Source organism: Eutrigla gurnardus (genome assembly GCF_963514095.1).
Source record: "Eutrigla gurnardus genome assembly, chromosome: 13".
NCBI lineage: Eukaryota > Metazoa > Chordata > Actinopteri > Perciformes > Triglidae > Eutrigla > Eutrigla gurnardus.
Window position 1 is genome coordinate 19,990,144 of NC_139936.1, and position 18,551 is coordinate 20,008,694.

The window sequence follows — 18,551 nt, forward strand, 5'->3', positions numbered from 1 at the left end:
TCTTTTGTGAACTTTATTGATTTTTCTTCCTTTCCTCCTCCCTTCACTCTAGGTCTGAGTCATTTATTTTATTGTGTTGATCCCTGTATATTCAAGACAGCCTCATTCAACATCAAGTATATCTCTATAGTGTCTAGAGAAAAAAAAACACAATTACACTGTGTTTCAAACAGATTACATTTCAAATATATATGTATTCTTATAAAGCTGGTAGTTTGTATTTGGAGATGTATCCATTTAGACACAATTGAAAATCCATACAAAAGCTTCGGCTGGTTTACTACAGTGGTATGAACCCAAAATGTGCCCAAAACCCAAAACACAGTGTGCATAAATGCTAACAAACACAGGGACGTTTGGGATGAACTGCTTCCATCAGAGACACACACACACACACACACACACACGCACACACACACACACACACACACACACACACACACAGGCAGAGGATTCTCACCCTGCGGGTTACAGAGCTCAACAGCTGACGTGGGGGGGTGGACATGGACACACATACACTGAACTGCATGCATACCTAGGCACAGGCACACATTTATGTGAGAATGAGGTTTGCAAGACAACACACACACATTTCATAGGTGGAGGTCCCTTTAGCCTCGACCGGCTGCACACTTCCAGAAACATGCAGCCACATGCTCGTGTTTGCTTTTAGTGCTCACTCAGCAGGCACGCACACAGAGCATTTGCGCTGTAGATGTGACCTGCCTAGTATTTATTCATTGGGAGACCTTTGGAAACAAGACACAGGATTCTAATTTATAGCCCTGAACTTTACAGCCATGCCAGTCCATCTTTCCCTCTCTCTCTCACTCTCTCTCTCTGTTCCTGTGTCTCACTTTCTGGCTCCTCCTCTCTTGTTTCTCTCATGTTCTCTCAGATATATATATATATATATATATATTGGATTAGGACAGCCCCCTATTTACAGCTAAACACACAACTATTAGATTTTTTTTAAATAATTCAATGACTATTTGAAAGTCGTGACCCAGCCCTAGTTTTTTGTTCATACAAAGAGATGGTGTGATGGAAGGGGCTTACTATTAGATGAAAGTGAAATCAGGAATTCCATGGAAACACAAACAAGTACACACATTCCTATATTCCTGGGCTCAAATATATCAACTGAAAAGTCATTTTTATTTTACTTCCTATTTTTAGTGTCCGGTAGCTTACTGACATCACAATGACAGCTCTAGCCAAATGGATTCGATCCCAGACACATCTTTTACATGTTATTAATTGCACAATGACTCAGTCCTTCCCTTACCTCCTTCATCAACGCCCCCCCCCCCCCCCCCCCGAATCAGCCACATTCTCACACCCCCTTTCATCACCAAGGCCTGCTGACTAAAGCACGGAGGGAGGTGGGAATATCTAGAATCCAGTTGTTTAACTCCACTACAAATAATAGAGTAGATAAAAAGATCATAGAGATTATCCATATTAGTTGCAGAAGAGATTGACTCCAAGGAATCATCTGTTGCAGAGCACCTACAGCTCGAGTCGAACCCAGAGCTACAGCAAACCCCCAAAGACCTCACCAACGAAGGTCATTGATGCTGTAATATATTGGTGTTTTATCCACTTTAATCCCTGAATAGCCATTTTAAATTTAGCCCTCCTTTTATGTTGGAAGCTCAACAGTGAAGACCAAGCAAGCATACAGCCCATTTCTTGTAACACAGGAAATTAATATTACTTATATTTGGGCAAATATGTTTTGCTAGCTCACTGTGTGTCAAATGAACCCTGATTTGACTTAATTTGCACAAACCTGGGTGTGTGCTTAGCTGTGGGTCAGCCGCGGTCACTAAAAGGTGTAACGGCTGGCAACAGAAGAGCCCTTTCAACCTCCGTTGTACTTATTAATACAATCCAGCACCTCCATCAAACCCCCCCCCTCACACCTTCCCTGCCCACACACCCCTGGCCTGTGCACGGGATTGTAGCGCTGCTCAGACTAACATGCGCCCCCCCCCCCCCCTCCCCCCTTGGTGTTTGCATGCAGTCATTGCATCCAGCAGATCCTGGAGGCGGTGCTTCACTGCCATCAAATGGGCGTGGTGCACCGAGACCTGAAGGTGAGTGAAGGGGATCATCTTGCTGTCCCTTACATATTTGGGGATGGGGGGGTGTGGGTGTGTTGTTTGTGTAGTCCGTGTAAGTCTGATAGGTAAATGAAAAACGGACCTTAATGTTTGTGGACATCATGTCACTTGCAAAGTCATTCAGAGTCAGGCCAAAGCTCACTGCTAGAACAGTCTGCTTCGCTGCGGTCACCATGAGACCGTCAAATACCACCTCCGACCTTTCTTCGGCTCTGTCCTTCCACACACAGCCTCCAGCTCTGTGCAGTCACCTTCTTTTCCTGCTGTGGAAACGCCACTTCACCCCCTGGTCTGTGGAGATTTCAAGCATGCAACGCTGGTCATGCTGGCTGACCAAAGCCAGCCAGTTTTTGTTGACGGATCCGTCTTGAGATGGCCCAGGAGGATACTTAATCTGACCGTTAATAGTCAGAGAAATGTTTAACTATTGATTATGAGACGCCCTGTGTGGGTTTCACTGCCTTTTTGTATCAGCTAATGACCCTCAGTGCTTCAAAGGTGACGGCTCATTTTCTGTAAACTGCCATTAATTATATTGGCCGTCTGGCTGGGAGCGCAGTTTTTTTCCAGGCTTGGAAACTGAGAGGCAGTCGCTAATTTTGAACTGGTAACAAGTTTCTTAGAACTGTGGGATTACTCAATGGGTGTATTTTGTAGTTGTCTATACACATGCCGTTCATTACATTTGAGCTTAAAGGAGTCATCACCAGGAAATCGCAATTTCTCTTGTTAAAACATGCATATCTGTGTTTGACCTCAGTTGAAACTTGCCTGAAAGGCTGGAGTTTGAAAGTGGCGCCGTTTTTTCGCTTCTGCTCTTTTTCCGAACAGGAATAGCACACAAGGGTGTGCATTCCTAAAGCACGAGATTTTGATTCTGCGCCTTCGGTGACGTCACCGTGGCGGCTACTTGCATAAGCCCACCCCTCTTTCACCACCCAACCCCGCCCCGTCCGCTACCTGAAATCGCAGAAGCGCCGCCATTATGTTTTGGAGTCTGCATGCAGGCAAGCCCCCCCGGCTCTGTCCTTCCTGCGGCGAATCAACGCGCGCCTCATTACATATTATACAATGCACATCCGGACCAGTCAAAACCTTGCGCGTAATCTCGCGTGATAAAATCGCGGTACGAAAAAGGGTCAGAACAAGCTCAATGTTTGATTAAATTTTTTTTTTTTTTTTCTAATAAGTTTTACGAATTGATCCAAAGCGATCCAAGGGGGGTTGGATACGTATAAAACCAGGTTATGACTCCTTTAAGGGCAGTGCCTCAATATGTTGAGCTGTGTGTGAATCTAAAGAATAGAAATCAAACTGTTTACTGTCTTCTTGCCGTCACGTCTTGTACCTGGTGCTTTTCAATATGTGCATGCTTGTACGTCGCATCTTGTTTTGCATGATGCACTTTGTCAAGTAGACCTCTATGCAAATGTCAGTCCCGGCATTCCAGTAAAGACGTGTTGTGTTTATCAGAACTGTTGTGGCTATTTCTTTATTTAGCCGACACGCCTATCTGGTTTCACACCCAAGTATCGGAGGGCATTTCATGCAATAGGTCATAGTGTGATGACTGAGGACAGCCTGGGTGACAGGATCCCTCAAATTAGGAATTGGGTTATGGCAAATGAGATGACAACACGGCAAGCAAATGTTTATGTGTGTGCCAGCACCGTATTATTCAGGGTGTACAGCAGATAGAAATGACACTTTTTTCTTTTTCCCAGAAACTAAAAGTTACCTCCTATTTAGATTATATATCAACCTGAAAGGCAGAATGGGAATCAAACATTCCATCATTTTTTTAGGTGTCTGGTCGGCAATGATATCAAAACATTCAAATCAATAACTAGCCCTGGCTATAATTAAAAACGCTAGAGCCAGTTGCTCTCTCCCACCACAGCAGGTTGCTTAAACTGGGAGTACGGAGGTCTACATCTCCACCACGTTCTCTGAAGGAATTGGTCAGGAATAGCGCCGCAGAGAGAAAGATGAGAATCATTTCATTTGAAATAGGGCTGGGCGATTTCTTCTTAATTGATTAATTTGCATTTTTACTTTCCTACGGTTTGTAAAATGGCTGAACCGCAAAATTGCGATTTAAAAATAGTTCTAGCCTCTACAGATTTGTTTTGCTTTAAGTGACTCCGTAGTAGCCGACTCTCACTTTCCAGAACGCACACAAGTCAGCCACATACGATCACATTCACCGTGAATCAAATTACAGAACAAGAATAAAGGGACAGTCTCTGTTTTTCCACAGTTCACCTTACTGCTACAAAAATGTACAATAATGTACTCATTTAATTATGATTCACTTTTTATTATATATATATATATATATATATATATACTATATTATACTATTTTCACTCTTAAACCAAATTACTTTTAGTTTAGCTGTCTTACAGATGTATCACTGCACTTATTTAGGAACTCATTTATTTGAATCCCTGCTTTCTACACCCGGGCTACATATTATTATTATTTATTGTATTTCATTTTACACGTTTTTTCAGGGATGGCCTTTGACAGCTTTTTTTTCAGTTTGATTAAAAAAAATCTTTCCACAATAATGACAGCCAAGTGGTGCTGTTTTTTGTTTGTTTTTAATTCTTAAACAACTAATTTGTTCATATAGGCCTAGACTACTTAGAAATCGGATTTATTTTTTATTGTGTTCATAAATTAAATATGTATTTAAATTTTACCTTGGTCTTTTTAGTTTGTTTAGAGGAAAACAGAAAAAAAAAATCAAGATTTAAATAGAAAATTGTTCGAAAAAATCGAGATTTTATTTTTAGCCAAATCGCTCAGCCCTAATTTGAAACAAACACTCGTGAACTGCTCTCAAATACAGATTTCTCTTCCTTCCTTACACCCTCCTCTCCATTTCACCCGGACCAGTTGCTAGTCATCCACGTGCTCAGCTGTGTGTGCATGTCTAAGTGTATGTGTGCGCTACAGAGACGGAGCGCTTATATTTAAAGTCATGGCGTTTGCTGCTGTCATGTCCGAACATGTGGCCTGGATGTTTTACATTGCGTTTCTGCACCTTTTTAATGGAAGTGCATGCTTCATGAGTATTTCCACCCACGTCCGTTTTTAACGGATTATCCGAATGCTGCAGCGTTGGCAAGTTCTAACTCATTTACAAAAGAGTAAAGCCTAAACAAGTGGTTGAGTTTGGAGAATGTGATGAGACGAGGCAGGCACAGCGCCTTAGGATTACTGGTTCGCTCAGTCACAGTCTGTCTCTTACTCATTTACGTCTCGTTTACTTTTGGGCTCAAATGCTATAAAATCACACTAAGAATCTGCTCTTTAAATAAACAGTATTTCTGTGCTTCTAAACAAACTGGCTGAGGGGAGAGAGCGGAGCAGGCTGAGGGTGCGAGAACACCGGCTGCTGCAATGCAGCGGAGGCAGTGACAGAAAGGCAGCCTAAATATAATGTCCTCATTCTCTCTAAGCTGTTAGTTTGCACTTGATGCTGCTGTTCACTGAGGTGCATTTCAGGAAACAACTAGACAAGGAATAGAATGAAGGACCGTTGATTCCTCGTATTGTTGTATTAAAGTTTCTCCACATAGTGCTTCCCTTGTCATTCAAGATGACCAGTTACAGTTTCAGAGGCAGTGAGATTTGAGTGAGCTGTAGAGAGACAGAATGAGAAAGAGCCAGTGGGGATAGCAGCCCATTATTAGAGCCCCCTTCTGACAGAGAATAATGAGGCTGACTGCATTATCTGGGCCACAAAGATGGAGCCTATAGACCACAGCACACCACATGAGGCTGGGACAAAAAAAAAACTGCACTGCAAACTGACTAGGTTGTGTGGACACATAAAGCCTTGCAGTGAAATAAAAGTTAGTTCACAAAGAAATTGGACTTTCATTTTGTAGCTTTTCGGTGTCCGCACAAGTTATTCAAATGACGTCTACATCTGTTTGTATCTGTGCTGTGTGTGTTTGTATGTGTGTGTGCGTCTGTGTGCAGAATACAGTCTCGATAAGAACGTTCTCTATGATCCCCATTACAAACTTTGTGCATGCAAACTTTGAGCATATGTACCTCCAGCTGCCCCCCCACACCTTTTTAGGAGAGTGTCCATGTCTTGTACTCCCATCCTTCATTTCAAAAATGTTCGCTAACCATTTTTTCTGTCTCCTCTTCACCCACATTAGCCAGAGAACCTGCTCCTAGCAAGTAAATGTAAGAATGCCGCCGTGAAGCTGGCCGACTTTGGCCTGGCCATCGAGGTGCAGGGGGATCAGCAGGCCTGGTTTGGTAGGTACAGCAGATACAGTGTGTTTGTGTGTATTTATCCACAGTTAAAAAGGGGCTCAATCTGTCAGATTGCGGATGCCAAACCGAGCTGCGGGGGGTTTGTTTGTGAGGAGGTCTAATAACCAGTTGCAGAGTGAGGTCGTCATTTATGGAGAGAAGACTATGGGAGCTGATGGCCACCGCATCTGCACGCGCCGCTGTTGCCATGGTGCAACTGCGCTTCTATTGTGCTGACAAGTCTGAGTTGTATTGTGCTGAGTGGAGTCCACTTTTGAAGCCTCAAATCTGTCTTTAAGAACTCAGTCTACTGTGTGGATGAATAGGATTTAGTTGCAAATGCAATCTGTTGCCTTTAGCATGTCAATCCATCGTGTGTGTGTGTTTATTGCAGGATTTGCTGGCACACCGGGGTACCTGTCCCCTGAGGTATTGAGGAAAGAGGCATATGGCAAACCTGTGGACATCTGGGCCTGCGGTGAGTTGTGCAGGGAGACGCACCCAGGCACACACTGAACACACACATGGCATTTCCTAGATCATCCCACACAAACAAATGAAACAAGCAGAGGGACATTTTTTGTTGACAAACAGTGCATTTTCTGTGTTTGTGTGTATGTGCTTGTGTGTGTGTGTCCATATGTGCTTTTGCCTGTGTCTCAGGGGTGATCCTCTACATCCTGCTGGTGGGTTACCCTCCTTTCTGGGACGAGGACCAGCACAAGCTGTACCAGCAGATCAAGGCCGGGGCTTACGATGTGAGTCCCTTTCTCCTCTGTTGCTCTCTTATTTCCCCCCTCCTGCTATAATGTCCTCCCCTCTCCTCCCACTGCCCTCGTTCCTTTTCGGCAGCGGTTACGTAACTCGGACACCTCATTCATATTTCAGGGGGTGCAAGAGAGGGAGCCTCACCTTAGATCACATTTAAGTCCGTGCCAAGTAGAGAGAGAGAGAGGCTGACTGATTCTCTTGCTGGGATTCTGGGCTCATAGGACACAGACCTCGACATTTCATGCTGAATGACTTATTTCCCAGAAACATCTCTGAAAATCACAAGATTTAAGGTGGTGCTTCTTTGATGACATCGGTAAAACGGAGTTTCTTCATAATCAAGTCATTGACTTGTCGTGGTATTAAAATATTTGTCATTAGGGATTTTGTAGAGTTTCATGTCTCATGTATAATATATGATTTCAAACAAAAACATGCAATTTGGAATGCAAGCCTGAATTTTCCTGAAATGATCCATGTTTCTCTTAAACACGGTGACAGAATTACCATCCACAACTGACACAGTTCCTCTGGACTTTACAAAATGTTACATTTTCTATCTACGTTACGTGAGTGACGAGTGAAGTTAATTCAGTTTAATTTTGAGGTTTGAGGGTGAATTAAGTTTTGAACTTGCTTTTTAGAAACAACCATCATAAGTAATGCCTCCTCCCTCCCTTTCAAATACTGTCTTTTCTTTAGTGTAAATCTGGTGACTATAATTGTGAGCAACCCAAAAGCAGACAGACATGAACAGTAATGACAATGATTGTACATTTTCATAAAAATGGTTTTTATTTTGTTGTTTCAGCTCTTGGCTAAATGTTAAGACGTGGTTGTGTCTGTCCCTTTAGTTCCCTTCCCCAGAGTGGGACACCGTCACCCCAGAGGCCAAAAACCTGATCAACCAGATGCTGACCATCAACCCAGCTAAGAGGATCACTGCCCAGGAGGCCCTCAAGCACCCATGGGTCTGCGTAAGTTTCCCCTGCTTGCGATGGACAAGCAGTCAGTTATTTTTTTCAGACAACTACTTCATGCATAGAACAGACTTCTAAGTCAGAAAAACACAAAAGCGTTTGTTAACTGATATCTTCTTGTCTTTTTCTTCCTCCACTTCCTTTGTTTGTCCTCCCCACCACCTCCTCCTCCTCCTCGTCTTCTTCCTTCTCCCAGCAACGGTCCACAGTGGCGTCTATGATGCACAGACAGGAGACCGTGGAGTGCCTGAAGAAATTCAATGCCAGGAGGAAACTCAAGGTCTGGTTGCAAGCTCACCCTCTCCCACATCTTCCTCTTCCGCTCTAATAACCTCTTGTGCTGAATGAAAGTGGTGTCTGCACTCCTTCCTGTTTTCCTGGAGTATTTGTAATCTTAAATTTAAGTTCTAATGTATATACTTTTATGAAAACGTGTTAAATTCAATATATTTAGATTATAAAAAGTTTCCTGCTCTTTTTTTAAATCTTCTATTTAGACTCTGAATCTTCAATGTAGCCGATTAACTAGTAACTAATGAAATAGTATATAAAAATACAATATATTCCTCTCAGATGTAGTGAACTATAAAATGAAAATACTCAAGCAAAGTACAAGTATATCAAATTATACTTTATTATAGAAATTAAGTAGCTTAGATGAACTTCTAGCCTCTTAATGCTCTCATTCTGCACTAGATTTAGCTTTAAAATGTACAAAGTGTTCTTCTCGGGAGTTTAGATCCAGACCCCCCTAAAGGTCTGGTGTTCACCGTAGTCTCAACCCTGTGGGAAACTGAGAGTGCCATCTCAATTTAGCTATTCAGATATTAAGTCTATTATCAACATCCACAGCTCTTAAATACCATGGTCTATTTGCATTTCAGTACCGTTTTAAAGCCCTATAAAAAGGTTATCAGCTCCAGTTGTAAATGATCTCTCCAGAGAAAAGGAGTGTCAAGATTAGCTGCTTTACTCTTCCACTCCTCCCTCTCCCTCTCTCTCTCTCTCTCTCTCTCTCTCTCCCTCTCTCTCCCTCTCGCTCTCTATGTTTAACCCTTTCCTTTTGATCTTGCCGTGCCTCACTCTCTAATGTAGAAGGAAGGAACAGTTCTCTATAGTTTACATGCAGTGCAACTTGGTATGGTTAAGCAGTCTTTAATAGTAAACAGTGATGGCTCATAAACGTCACATTTCAGACATTATCTGTCAGTCAAACAGCATTGGCCGTAGTATTTCAGTGCTTTTTATATTTGTTTTTTATCTTTATAAATGTTCACTTGCTGTGAGTCAGGATTTAAAGATCTGTATGTTTAGAGTTTAGTAAATGTAAAAGCTTTAGTCATCTGGATATTGATTGAATCACTACTGTGGTACATCAGCCAGTGGCAGAGAATGGCAAAATGATTATGTTACGGATTTAAGTTTTGTTTTCTTCTCAGGGGGCCATCCTTACTACCATGCTGGTTTCTCGAAATTTCTCTGGTAAGTGATTCCTGGACATAATTCTTATTAGTGTAAATCTTCCATTAATGTCAGTGCACCAACGTCACTCAATATTAAGTGTATGTAAACATGCTCTATGTTTATTGTCTGCATGCGAGTTGTATTCCTATATGTCCATACTTAAATACAGTCAGTTTGGGTTTGACGGACATGCCATCATTTTGGAAGATTTTCACCCAAAACCTGACTTATTCGATTTAAATGTAAATCATTTCCTTTTCATGTCCGACTCTTCCAAAATGATGTAACAGACTACTTTATTTGTCTCCCTTGACCAAAGACGTCTTTATTCATGTAAAGTGTTTCACATTTTCATCTCATCTTAGTGCAACTTCAGTGTTTCCCTTTGCTTTATTCAAGTATTTATTTATATAAATCAGGCAATAGGAGCCTTTTGGTGACCATCTAACCACAACTGTCATATACAGACATGTGTGTGGATTGTAGTACCAGCTAACAGCAATATGGAAAACAAATTTCACTGTGAAATATGTCACAGTATAGCCGCGAAAGACGCTCTTACTTCTCTTTCAGTGGACAAAAGTCTCACATTATAAGCATATTCAGTTCAGTAAGATGACAGTTTAGAGCAGATCTAGGTTATTAAACCAGTCTTTGCACTGAACTGCCTCAGTAAATTAGGGGGAAACGCTGAATTTGATCAGCAAGCTGTAGATGTGTTTGTGTACTTCTTGTAGCTGTGTATATCTCTGTTATAGACGACGCTGTCTGGAAGGTTTAATGTTAGATTATTTATCTATAATCTATGACAGACAATATGAAATGTTCTGTCCGTCCCACCTCTTGATGCTGCCTCAGAGACACTTTTTTTCCTATTTGACTGTGAGATCCAAAGATTCCAGTATTACTCAACTAACAGGATTTATCAGTTTCATATTATTTTCAGCACTGTTGTGGTCAGTGAAATGAAAATTAAAAAAAATGATGTATATATTTTTTCAGTCAGAGTCTGTGTGGAAGAATGTTAAAGTGCAGTTCGGCTTGGATGAAGCTAATTTGCGCGCTTCATATGAATGACTGACATTCAGCCTCGACTGGGATTTATTTCCAGGGTTATTAATGTTAATGGTTCCCTGATAGTCGTTGACCTCAAACACTTTGTTTTAGTGTGTGTGTGTGTGTGTGTGTGTGTGTGTGTGTGTGTGTGTGTGTGTGTGTGTGTGAGAATGTGTGTGTGTGTGTGTGTGTGTGTGTAAGCTTCAGTGTAAACATGAGTCACAGTAGCTACTTTGACACTGTGTGCTCTAAAACGGGAAATGGTCTGAACACTTACTAAACATCCACTCAGCTGTTTAACTCTCTCTCTCTCACACACACACACACACACACACACACACACACACTGGACCAATAGGCTTTCACAGTGAAAGAGAACCACCCTCCCACTCTCCTGATTAGTGTAACAAAATAAAGCTCCTGACCTGAAGGCACAACGTGTTGGTAATTTTAAATACATTTTACCAGGTATGATAAATATATTTTAATTATGCACAAACCCTACATTGTGCCTTGGATTCATTTTTATAGGAGGCTTGCATTTGGTACTATTTTTGAGACCATATTCCACTCATGCAATGAGCCCTTCACAAGATTAAATAAGCACAATATCCCCGAAGGACCCAAAGAGCCCCTGTGTGTTATTGCCACTAAGACCCAGCATCGCTTCGACTCCATTGTCTTCATGAACATTTGAAAACCTCAACAGCGGATATCATGACCCAGTTACTCGAGATAATCCACAGACCTTGTTATGAGAAGTTGTACGTCGGCATTATTTCACTCAAACATAGTTCTTACATGAAACTGCTCACAACAAGGTCTGTGGATTATTTTGAGTAACCGGGGAATGATTTCTGGAATTTCTGTTGAGTTTTTCAAATATATTTATTTATTTATTTTTGGAGCTTGAGCACCACAAGTCGAGTGTCATGTAGTCCCATTATATTAAGGGAATGCAGACTTCTCTAAAGCCGATATCACTAGGCAACACACACACCAAAACAATCTAGATAAATAGTACTACAGGTAAGAGGAACAATCTTTGATTTTGGGCTCTCCCTTTTAGTTTGGGTGCAAATCAAAGATCTACTAACATTGACAACATTCTGTCTCGTAATCAGTTTACAGTAACGCTGTCATCGGGGATACATTGAGACAATGTTCAAGCATCAACGCTTCTCATCATAGATTTGTGTCTCCCATTTTTCTCTGGTGATCTTTCAGTCACAGCAGCGGATTCATACATGACAGAATGTGTGCCACAGCCAAATAATGTCAGTGATTTGTGTGTGATGAATTAATCCCTCTTCACCAGTGTTTGTGCCACCTGATCTTTCTGGCCCACCTATTGTACCTGCTGTGTCTCTCACGCACCGCAGCCCCGCCCCTCACATCTTTTGCCCTTCTCTCTAAATATCACCCCTCCCCCATTCACCTCTTTCTTGCCTTTAACTCCTTGCCTTGTAACTCTCTCTCTCTCTTCATGCGTGACTGGCTATTGGACTCTTAACAGTGGGCAGCAGGCAGACCACCGCTCCAGCCTCTGTCACAGCGGCCGCAGCAGCAGTGGCTGCAGCCGCTGGAACCACCGCTGGGCTGGTGGAACAAGGTAGCACGGAGGCTCTCCCCGGGCATGCCAACCCCTCTCCCCCACCCCCCTTCTCTGGTCCCGTCTTTTACACTTTATTCTACCATTTGTCATTGATATTACTCTACCTCCTCCCTCTCTCCTTCCTCAGCATGGGGGCTCAGAGCATGATGGCTGACCAAATCACTAACTACATCTCCCATTTACTCATCATTTGCAGCGTTCTATGCAACCTTTGATACATCACGAAATTCAAATGCAACATATTTTTTTTGTGTGTTTTTCGTGTAAGAGTTTTTCAATCTTAATAACATCAATAAGAAAAGAGGAAAAAACATCAGTTATGATGTTCAGCTGTTGGTCATATTTTTCCATTTTTATTCAAGGAAAGTGTTGATTAAATCAACTGATGGTCGAATCTAAGTAGATGAAATTAGGTTAACCTTTTTTTTAACTACTTAATTGAGGACATATATTAGACTTAAAGCAAATCAGAAATGTATTTTTGACGATGTTTTGGTCAATATTTCAGTTTCCATTTGTCCAGCCTATGTTGATACTTCATAATTTGTTAAGGAGTGGGATGGGAGCTACTGCTGTCAATTTCCACATTAACACATGTGTCACCTCCTGTCTGAGATCTGATAGGATGGCCACAGTGCCCATTAGTGCTCTGTCATTACCACATATTCATCCCATCATCTTCATGTGTAGACACAGCCACAGAGCATGGCCTCAACCGAACCAAACTGCTGTCCTGTCTCTCCTCCTCTTCTTCCTTCATCCTTTTCTCCTCCTACTTCACCTCTGTCACATCACCACTCCATTTCACCCCACACACTTTCCTATAATCTGTCATTTCTACCTCTCTGGTCACTTACCTATATCTCCACCAGCATTGCTCTCACTTTTCCCCCTCACTCCTCTTTCCCTGTCTGTTCTTTTACTCTGTCTGATAATGACACTGGAAAGTTCACCCCTGTCGCTTTAAGGATGGAGCTGCCCAAGAGATGTTGGCGAATGCTGCATGGGGCACTGCACTGGTGCATGTGCTGCAACGGCGGGGTGGTTGAACTCTGGAAGATGCAAGGCTGGGCTGGTTCTCATGAAGTCAGGAACCTTTGAGGCGGACATGCTATGGCTGTATGGGCGTCCCTAGTCTCCATACTGAGCCCCTGACAAATATAATTCTAATGCGTACTAAGCCGTTGTTTGGTCAGTCACCTATTGATAAAAATAACTACATCCCGAGCTAGTTTGCTAGAAAATACAGTATATTTAACAATATATTCTGGCAGTTTATTTGGAAGATGTTAGTGCTGATAAACCCAATAGTAAGCTTCAAAACATCCCTTCACAGACCTATGTGTGATGTCAACATCATTGTTGTTTGTATTTTTTTTTTTTAACCCAACAAATATTTGAACTGTGAAGCGCAAGAGCAGTAGATTCGGAGGACATTTTAATAAACGCGAACCCGACCTAATGTGTTTTTTCTGGGTTTGCAGAAATGAACCGCAGGCATAAACGACAGAGAGCTTCACACGAGAGTCTAGCATTGAGCTGAGGAGACAGAAGAAGTGGCAGTGTCCTTGTTTCTGTGGCCCACTGGGACTCCACAGTCCTTTCTGCGTCCCTGAGCCTCCACTAGGCTCCAATCAAATATTTATAGTGGACTGCCTCCCCCTATCAGCCTCACTCTGCCTCACTGGCTTGCTGGAGGCCTCGCTTTACCTTACACACAAATACAATCACTGTCTACCAGACCTGACCCTCTCCTCATGTAGGAGTCAGATAAATCTATCTTATAAAGTGTCCGGACCTTCAACATGATACAGTATAGAAACAGTTCTTGAGGAACTCTTGCACCCGAGTTGTTCTCCAATAGCTTTTTGGGAGGAACATGGCTTGTGTGACTTCCCCCTGAATCTTCATGTGAATCCAAGCCCGTCCTTGCTTCGCTCCTGCAGTTGGGCATCTTGCGTGATTTTAGAGGGCATTTATAGCCGCGATTTTGTTTTAATCTCTTCCTCCTCTCTCTTCTTGCTTCATGTGTAATTTGTGGCGAGGTAAGGAGTGCCCTTGCTTCTCCGCTTTTGGTGTGAATCAAGCTTTCTTTTGATTTTACAGATTTCCCACAGAGATTCCCTTGGCGTCACTGGAATCCTAGACATTTTTTACTAACGTAGTAGGTTTTTTAAAAGACCAAGTTTGCCGCTTTGATAGAAGAATGGTGTTTGTAAAGAGCACAGTGAAATACTGTAATCCCTTTGTTCTCTCTGCTCTCCTATCATATCCTCTCCTCTTCTACCGTCAGTAAATAGGCGAGAATGAACTTAACACTCTAGTGACCCCATTTCTTCTCCTCAGTAACAAGCAGCCTTTGAAAGGAGGAACAACAGCACAACAATGAACCGTGCACATACATACCACATTCATGCTCTTCACTATCACTTCCTATTGCTCCTTCATTGACTGCTGAATGTGTGAACCTCACTTCAGACATCATATAGCCTACTATATCACTGGGGCACACAAGTAAAAGACGAATAGGTGGCTGATGGTGACAGTCTTTTTCTTTTTAATGAAAAGGATGGGCTCAGGGCTCCACTAGACTTCACACTGTCCTCCTTGAGACTGGACCTCTGCTCCCCCTAAGACATTTATGCCAAACGGACATTTTCATGAAATTCAGTTGAAAATTAAACGTAGCTGAGCATGTTTGGAAATGAAAGTGAGAAACCAGAGATGTTTCAGGTTCTGAGAGAGAGGAGGAAGGAAGATGGCGATGGAAAGAAAGATCCCAGACCACCAGAAATGGTGTTTTATATAACGTGGCTGATGTGATTGCATCTGATTAGACTTGAAAATGCACTCAGCGCCTTTCAAAAAGTCCCAGTAAGGATTACATTTAGGGAAATAAGACAGAGAGGCATCTGGGACTTGAACTGGCAGGCATAGGAAACCAAATTACCCAAATAAAATTTGCTGGTGTATTCAGTTGATTATTCTAGCCATACTATAGAATAGAACGAGAGAGAGATTACTGTTCATCCATAATATCTTTAGTGTAAACAACCTTATCTGAAAAAAATATCGGAATCATTATTCAGTGCTTACCAGTTATTCAGTGCAAATATCCGTTTATCAGAAGAAAATTGAGGCTGTCCGTGTAAAAAACGACTTGTCCTTTAGAGTAAAGACTAGAAAAGTAAATCTAGAACCATCTCTCATTTGTCTCTTCTTGGACAGCTGTCCATTGTGCCAATATAGAGCACTAACCCAGCCTTTTTATTGCTCTAATTGTGCCTTTTTGATACATTACACAAAGATCTTCAAAACTTTTACCCAAAACATATAAAAATGTACAATTCAATGTAAATATTGGAACAGAAATTCTTGAAAATCCATTACATCCCAAGTTAATCAGGGCTTCGTTATCTTGACAGTTTCTTTTCTTTCACTGCAAGAGAAACTATTGTTCTATCAAACCCCCAAGTGGTTAATTTACTGTGACAGTCACGTTTAGACAATAGCACAATAGCAAACAGATAATCTACCAGAATGGAAAACTCATCACTTCCTGTATGCCAGAAAGTGTTTTCCTGTGTGTGCTTGGTTGCAGCTGGACTGTACCAAGTCTGCTAGTGCATTTTGAATACATGTCTCTTATTTTGGGGCCTCTGGGTGAACGTGCACCTATCAGGTGTGATCAGCCCACTTTGCTTGGTGAATGCCCTGCGGGACATATTCCTTTGTCTTCATACACTTTTCACTGTTGTAAGGGATTATGGGTATTACGCTCATCAGAGGACTGTGTCTGCAGTATCATTCATCTTCTGCTACCCTCCTCCCTCATTACCCTTCATTAGCGAGCAGACTGAGGCATAATCCTCCTTAAGGCCTCCACAGAGTTCTCTAAGGCTGGCCTTACTGTTGGGCATGGCAGCCATCTCTGTTTCGGCTTCCTCACAACCACGAGGGGACGTTGGCACAATAATTGATTGATTTAATGAATTGGAGTACATTTTTATTTCACTGGCAACAACATATTTGCATTATTGAAAGACCATTAACTAATTGGACCTTGTAGCTAGTCTGAAGACAGACAGGGGAAATAAATAAGGCAATGTGAATTAGGATGAGATGCAACACTGGAATCATTTCTTATCCACCTGACGCACTCGTTTTGGCTTTTAGCACCAACTGCCTTCAGGATTTACCTTGCTAGATCCATAAAAGCACTGACATCAACGTACCCATTTAGTACGGGTGGTGATTTTCAATTACTTCAAAGGCTCAGCACAGCATCACTAGAGAAAAAAACAATTGAAAATAACACTCACGGTCTTACATCCTGTCTCTTACCTCCTAGTGCTGCACTCGTGAAACTAAGCGCTTTATCAGCAATGTGCTGAGGTGCCCTGGCTCTCTCAGCCTAAGGCTACTTTAGCTGAGCCATTGCTTTGCAAAAAGACAATTTTACTCCAGAGGTCAATGGAGAACATTATTAGACAAATATTAACCTCTTCGGTGTAGGGTGAAGATGTAAGGAGATATTGTGAATCACTGAAAAACTAGTTGTTGCTTCACTTCTGTGTTTCTGCTCATCTCCATCTCTAACTGTTTATTTTTTACTGTTTGTCATTGCAGCAGCTAAGACCTTGCTGAACAAAAAGGCAGATGTCAAGGTAAGAGTCATCACATGTCTTCCTATACTTCTCTACCCTCTCTCCCTTTGACCAACCCCTGCTTAATTTTCCAGGCATACAAACTCTGTCTTGTGTTCTCTTCTTTCCTAATTTGGCAAATCTCACCTTTACCTTCTTCATCTCATTGGATGTGTTTTATGTATTGGTGGATATTGTACTTTGACTTTCAGATGGTGTTTGCCCGTATTAGGGCCTCTACTGAGTTTGGCACAGCGTTGGGGGGTGTAAATAGACGCTCAAAGATTTTTTTTGGTAAAAAGCCACAGCTCTACTATAGATACATATATGTGGAAACGTGTCGGTGTGTGTATGTAGCACATCCTTCTGAAAGCACCTTTTATTCTGATTTGGCATTATGCTGCTCATTGCCACCTCTCCATCTCCATTATTAAATGTAACCATCTGTCAGCCACCCTATTCAGGGTTTTTTTTTCCTCCATCACTTCCCGCTTGCCTCTCATCCCTCCATTTCTGTCTCTTCCTCCTCTTTCAGTGCTTCCTATTACATGCTCACCCCATCTGGTCTTTAACCCCACATTCCAGTTCATCCTTTAATGAAGATCTCTTCCCATCCCACGCTCACACACACTGCAGTAACACATCCCACACAGAGCCTCCATCAATGTGTCTTGTGTGTGCAGCGTGTATGAGAATGTGCGACACAGCTTGGAACATGGTGTACATGCAAACGAATGTGTTTGCTTCTCCGCATTGTACATGATGTTAAGAAGAGCTTTGCGTGCGTACACGTGGACACAGAGGTGTGACTGTGTGTGTGTGTGTGTGTGTGTGTGTGTGTGTGTGCTTGAGAATATTTCACATTTGTTCGCAAATGGGGGTGTGAGCATGCTTGCACATTGACTATGCGTAAGCGTGGGTGTCCACATGTGTGATTTGCTCATGGGCGTGTGTGCGCGTGCGTGTGTGTGTGTGTGTGTGTGTGTGTGTGCTGCAGGGAATGTGACTCCGGTTCCAGGAATAGCTGCCAGTCTGGACCCTGGAAACTCAGACGACAGAAATAGACACTTACTTCCAGTGCGCCGCACTCATTGCCTAGCAACAGGCTCCCAACACACTTGCCCCAAACCATTTTCTAACGGCGTCTTATTCATTTGCCACCGTCCCTCCTTTCCTCTGCTCCTCCCTCTTCTCTCGTTTCTTCCCTCCACATGTCCTTTTGGCGACTCTGACCTCGTGTCCTCGGCCTCTCCTGCTCCTTCTTCTTCTCCCGCTGGTTCATTTAATGCGTAGACGGCACCTGGCGTTTTTGCAGCAGTAACACCTGCTCAGAGCAAGCGGTCAGTCTCTATGGCACTAACTGCACACCACCAGCGGCCCCCCATGCTGCCAGCTACTGCCCATAAAAGCCACTCCATTCAGCATTTTCATGCTGAGTTGTAATATTGGTAACACAGTGTCTATTATTGTTCCGTTAAGTTATTACATGTAGCATCCTAACATATCGCTACGATGGTTGGATAAACTACTGCAAAACTATCCAACAGATTTGGTCTCAATTCACAAGAATGCAAAATACAACGTAGAAGGCACATTAGGTTTC

At 42.4% G+C, this 18,551-nt stretch overlaps 1 protein-coding gene across 33 annotated transcripts in view; it reads left to right on the top strand.

Moving 5' to 3' along the window:
- Positions 1 to 18,551, top strand: part of camk2b1 (calcium/calmodulin-dependent protein kinase (CaM kinase) II beta 1) — a 59,167-nt gene that overhangs the window by 22,383 nt on the left and 18,233 nt on the right. For 9 of the 33 annotated variants that reach the window (XM_084024007.1, XM_084024039.1, XM_084024013.1 and 6 more), the window contains 9 exons: positions 2,033 to 2,105; positions 6,317 to 6,419; positions 6,811 to 6,894; positions 7,080 to 7,174; positions 8,042 to 8,164; positions 8,364 to 8,447; positions 9,607 to 9,649; positions 12,204 to 12,299; positions 16,932 to 16,969. In XM_084024007.1, the coding sequence (XP_083880133.1) occupies positions 2,033 to 2,105; positions 6,317 to 6,419; positions 6,811 to 6,894; positions 7,080 to 7,174; positions 8,042 to 8,164; positions 8,364 to 8,447; positions 9,607 to 9,649; positions 12,204 to 12,299; positions 16,932 to 16,969 (739 nt within the window). The remainder of the gene's footprint in view (positions 1 to 2,032; positions 2,106 to 6,316; positions 6,420 to 6,810; positions 6,895 to 7,079; positions 7,175 to 8,041; positions 8,165 to 8,363; positions 8,448 to 9,606; positions 9,650 to 12,203; positions 12,300 to 16,931; positions 16,970 to 18,551) is intronic. The other 24 variants (XM_084024037.1, XM_084024014.1, XM_084024009.1 and 21 more) reach the window with 5 other exon arrangements.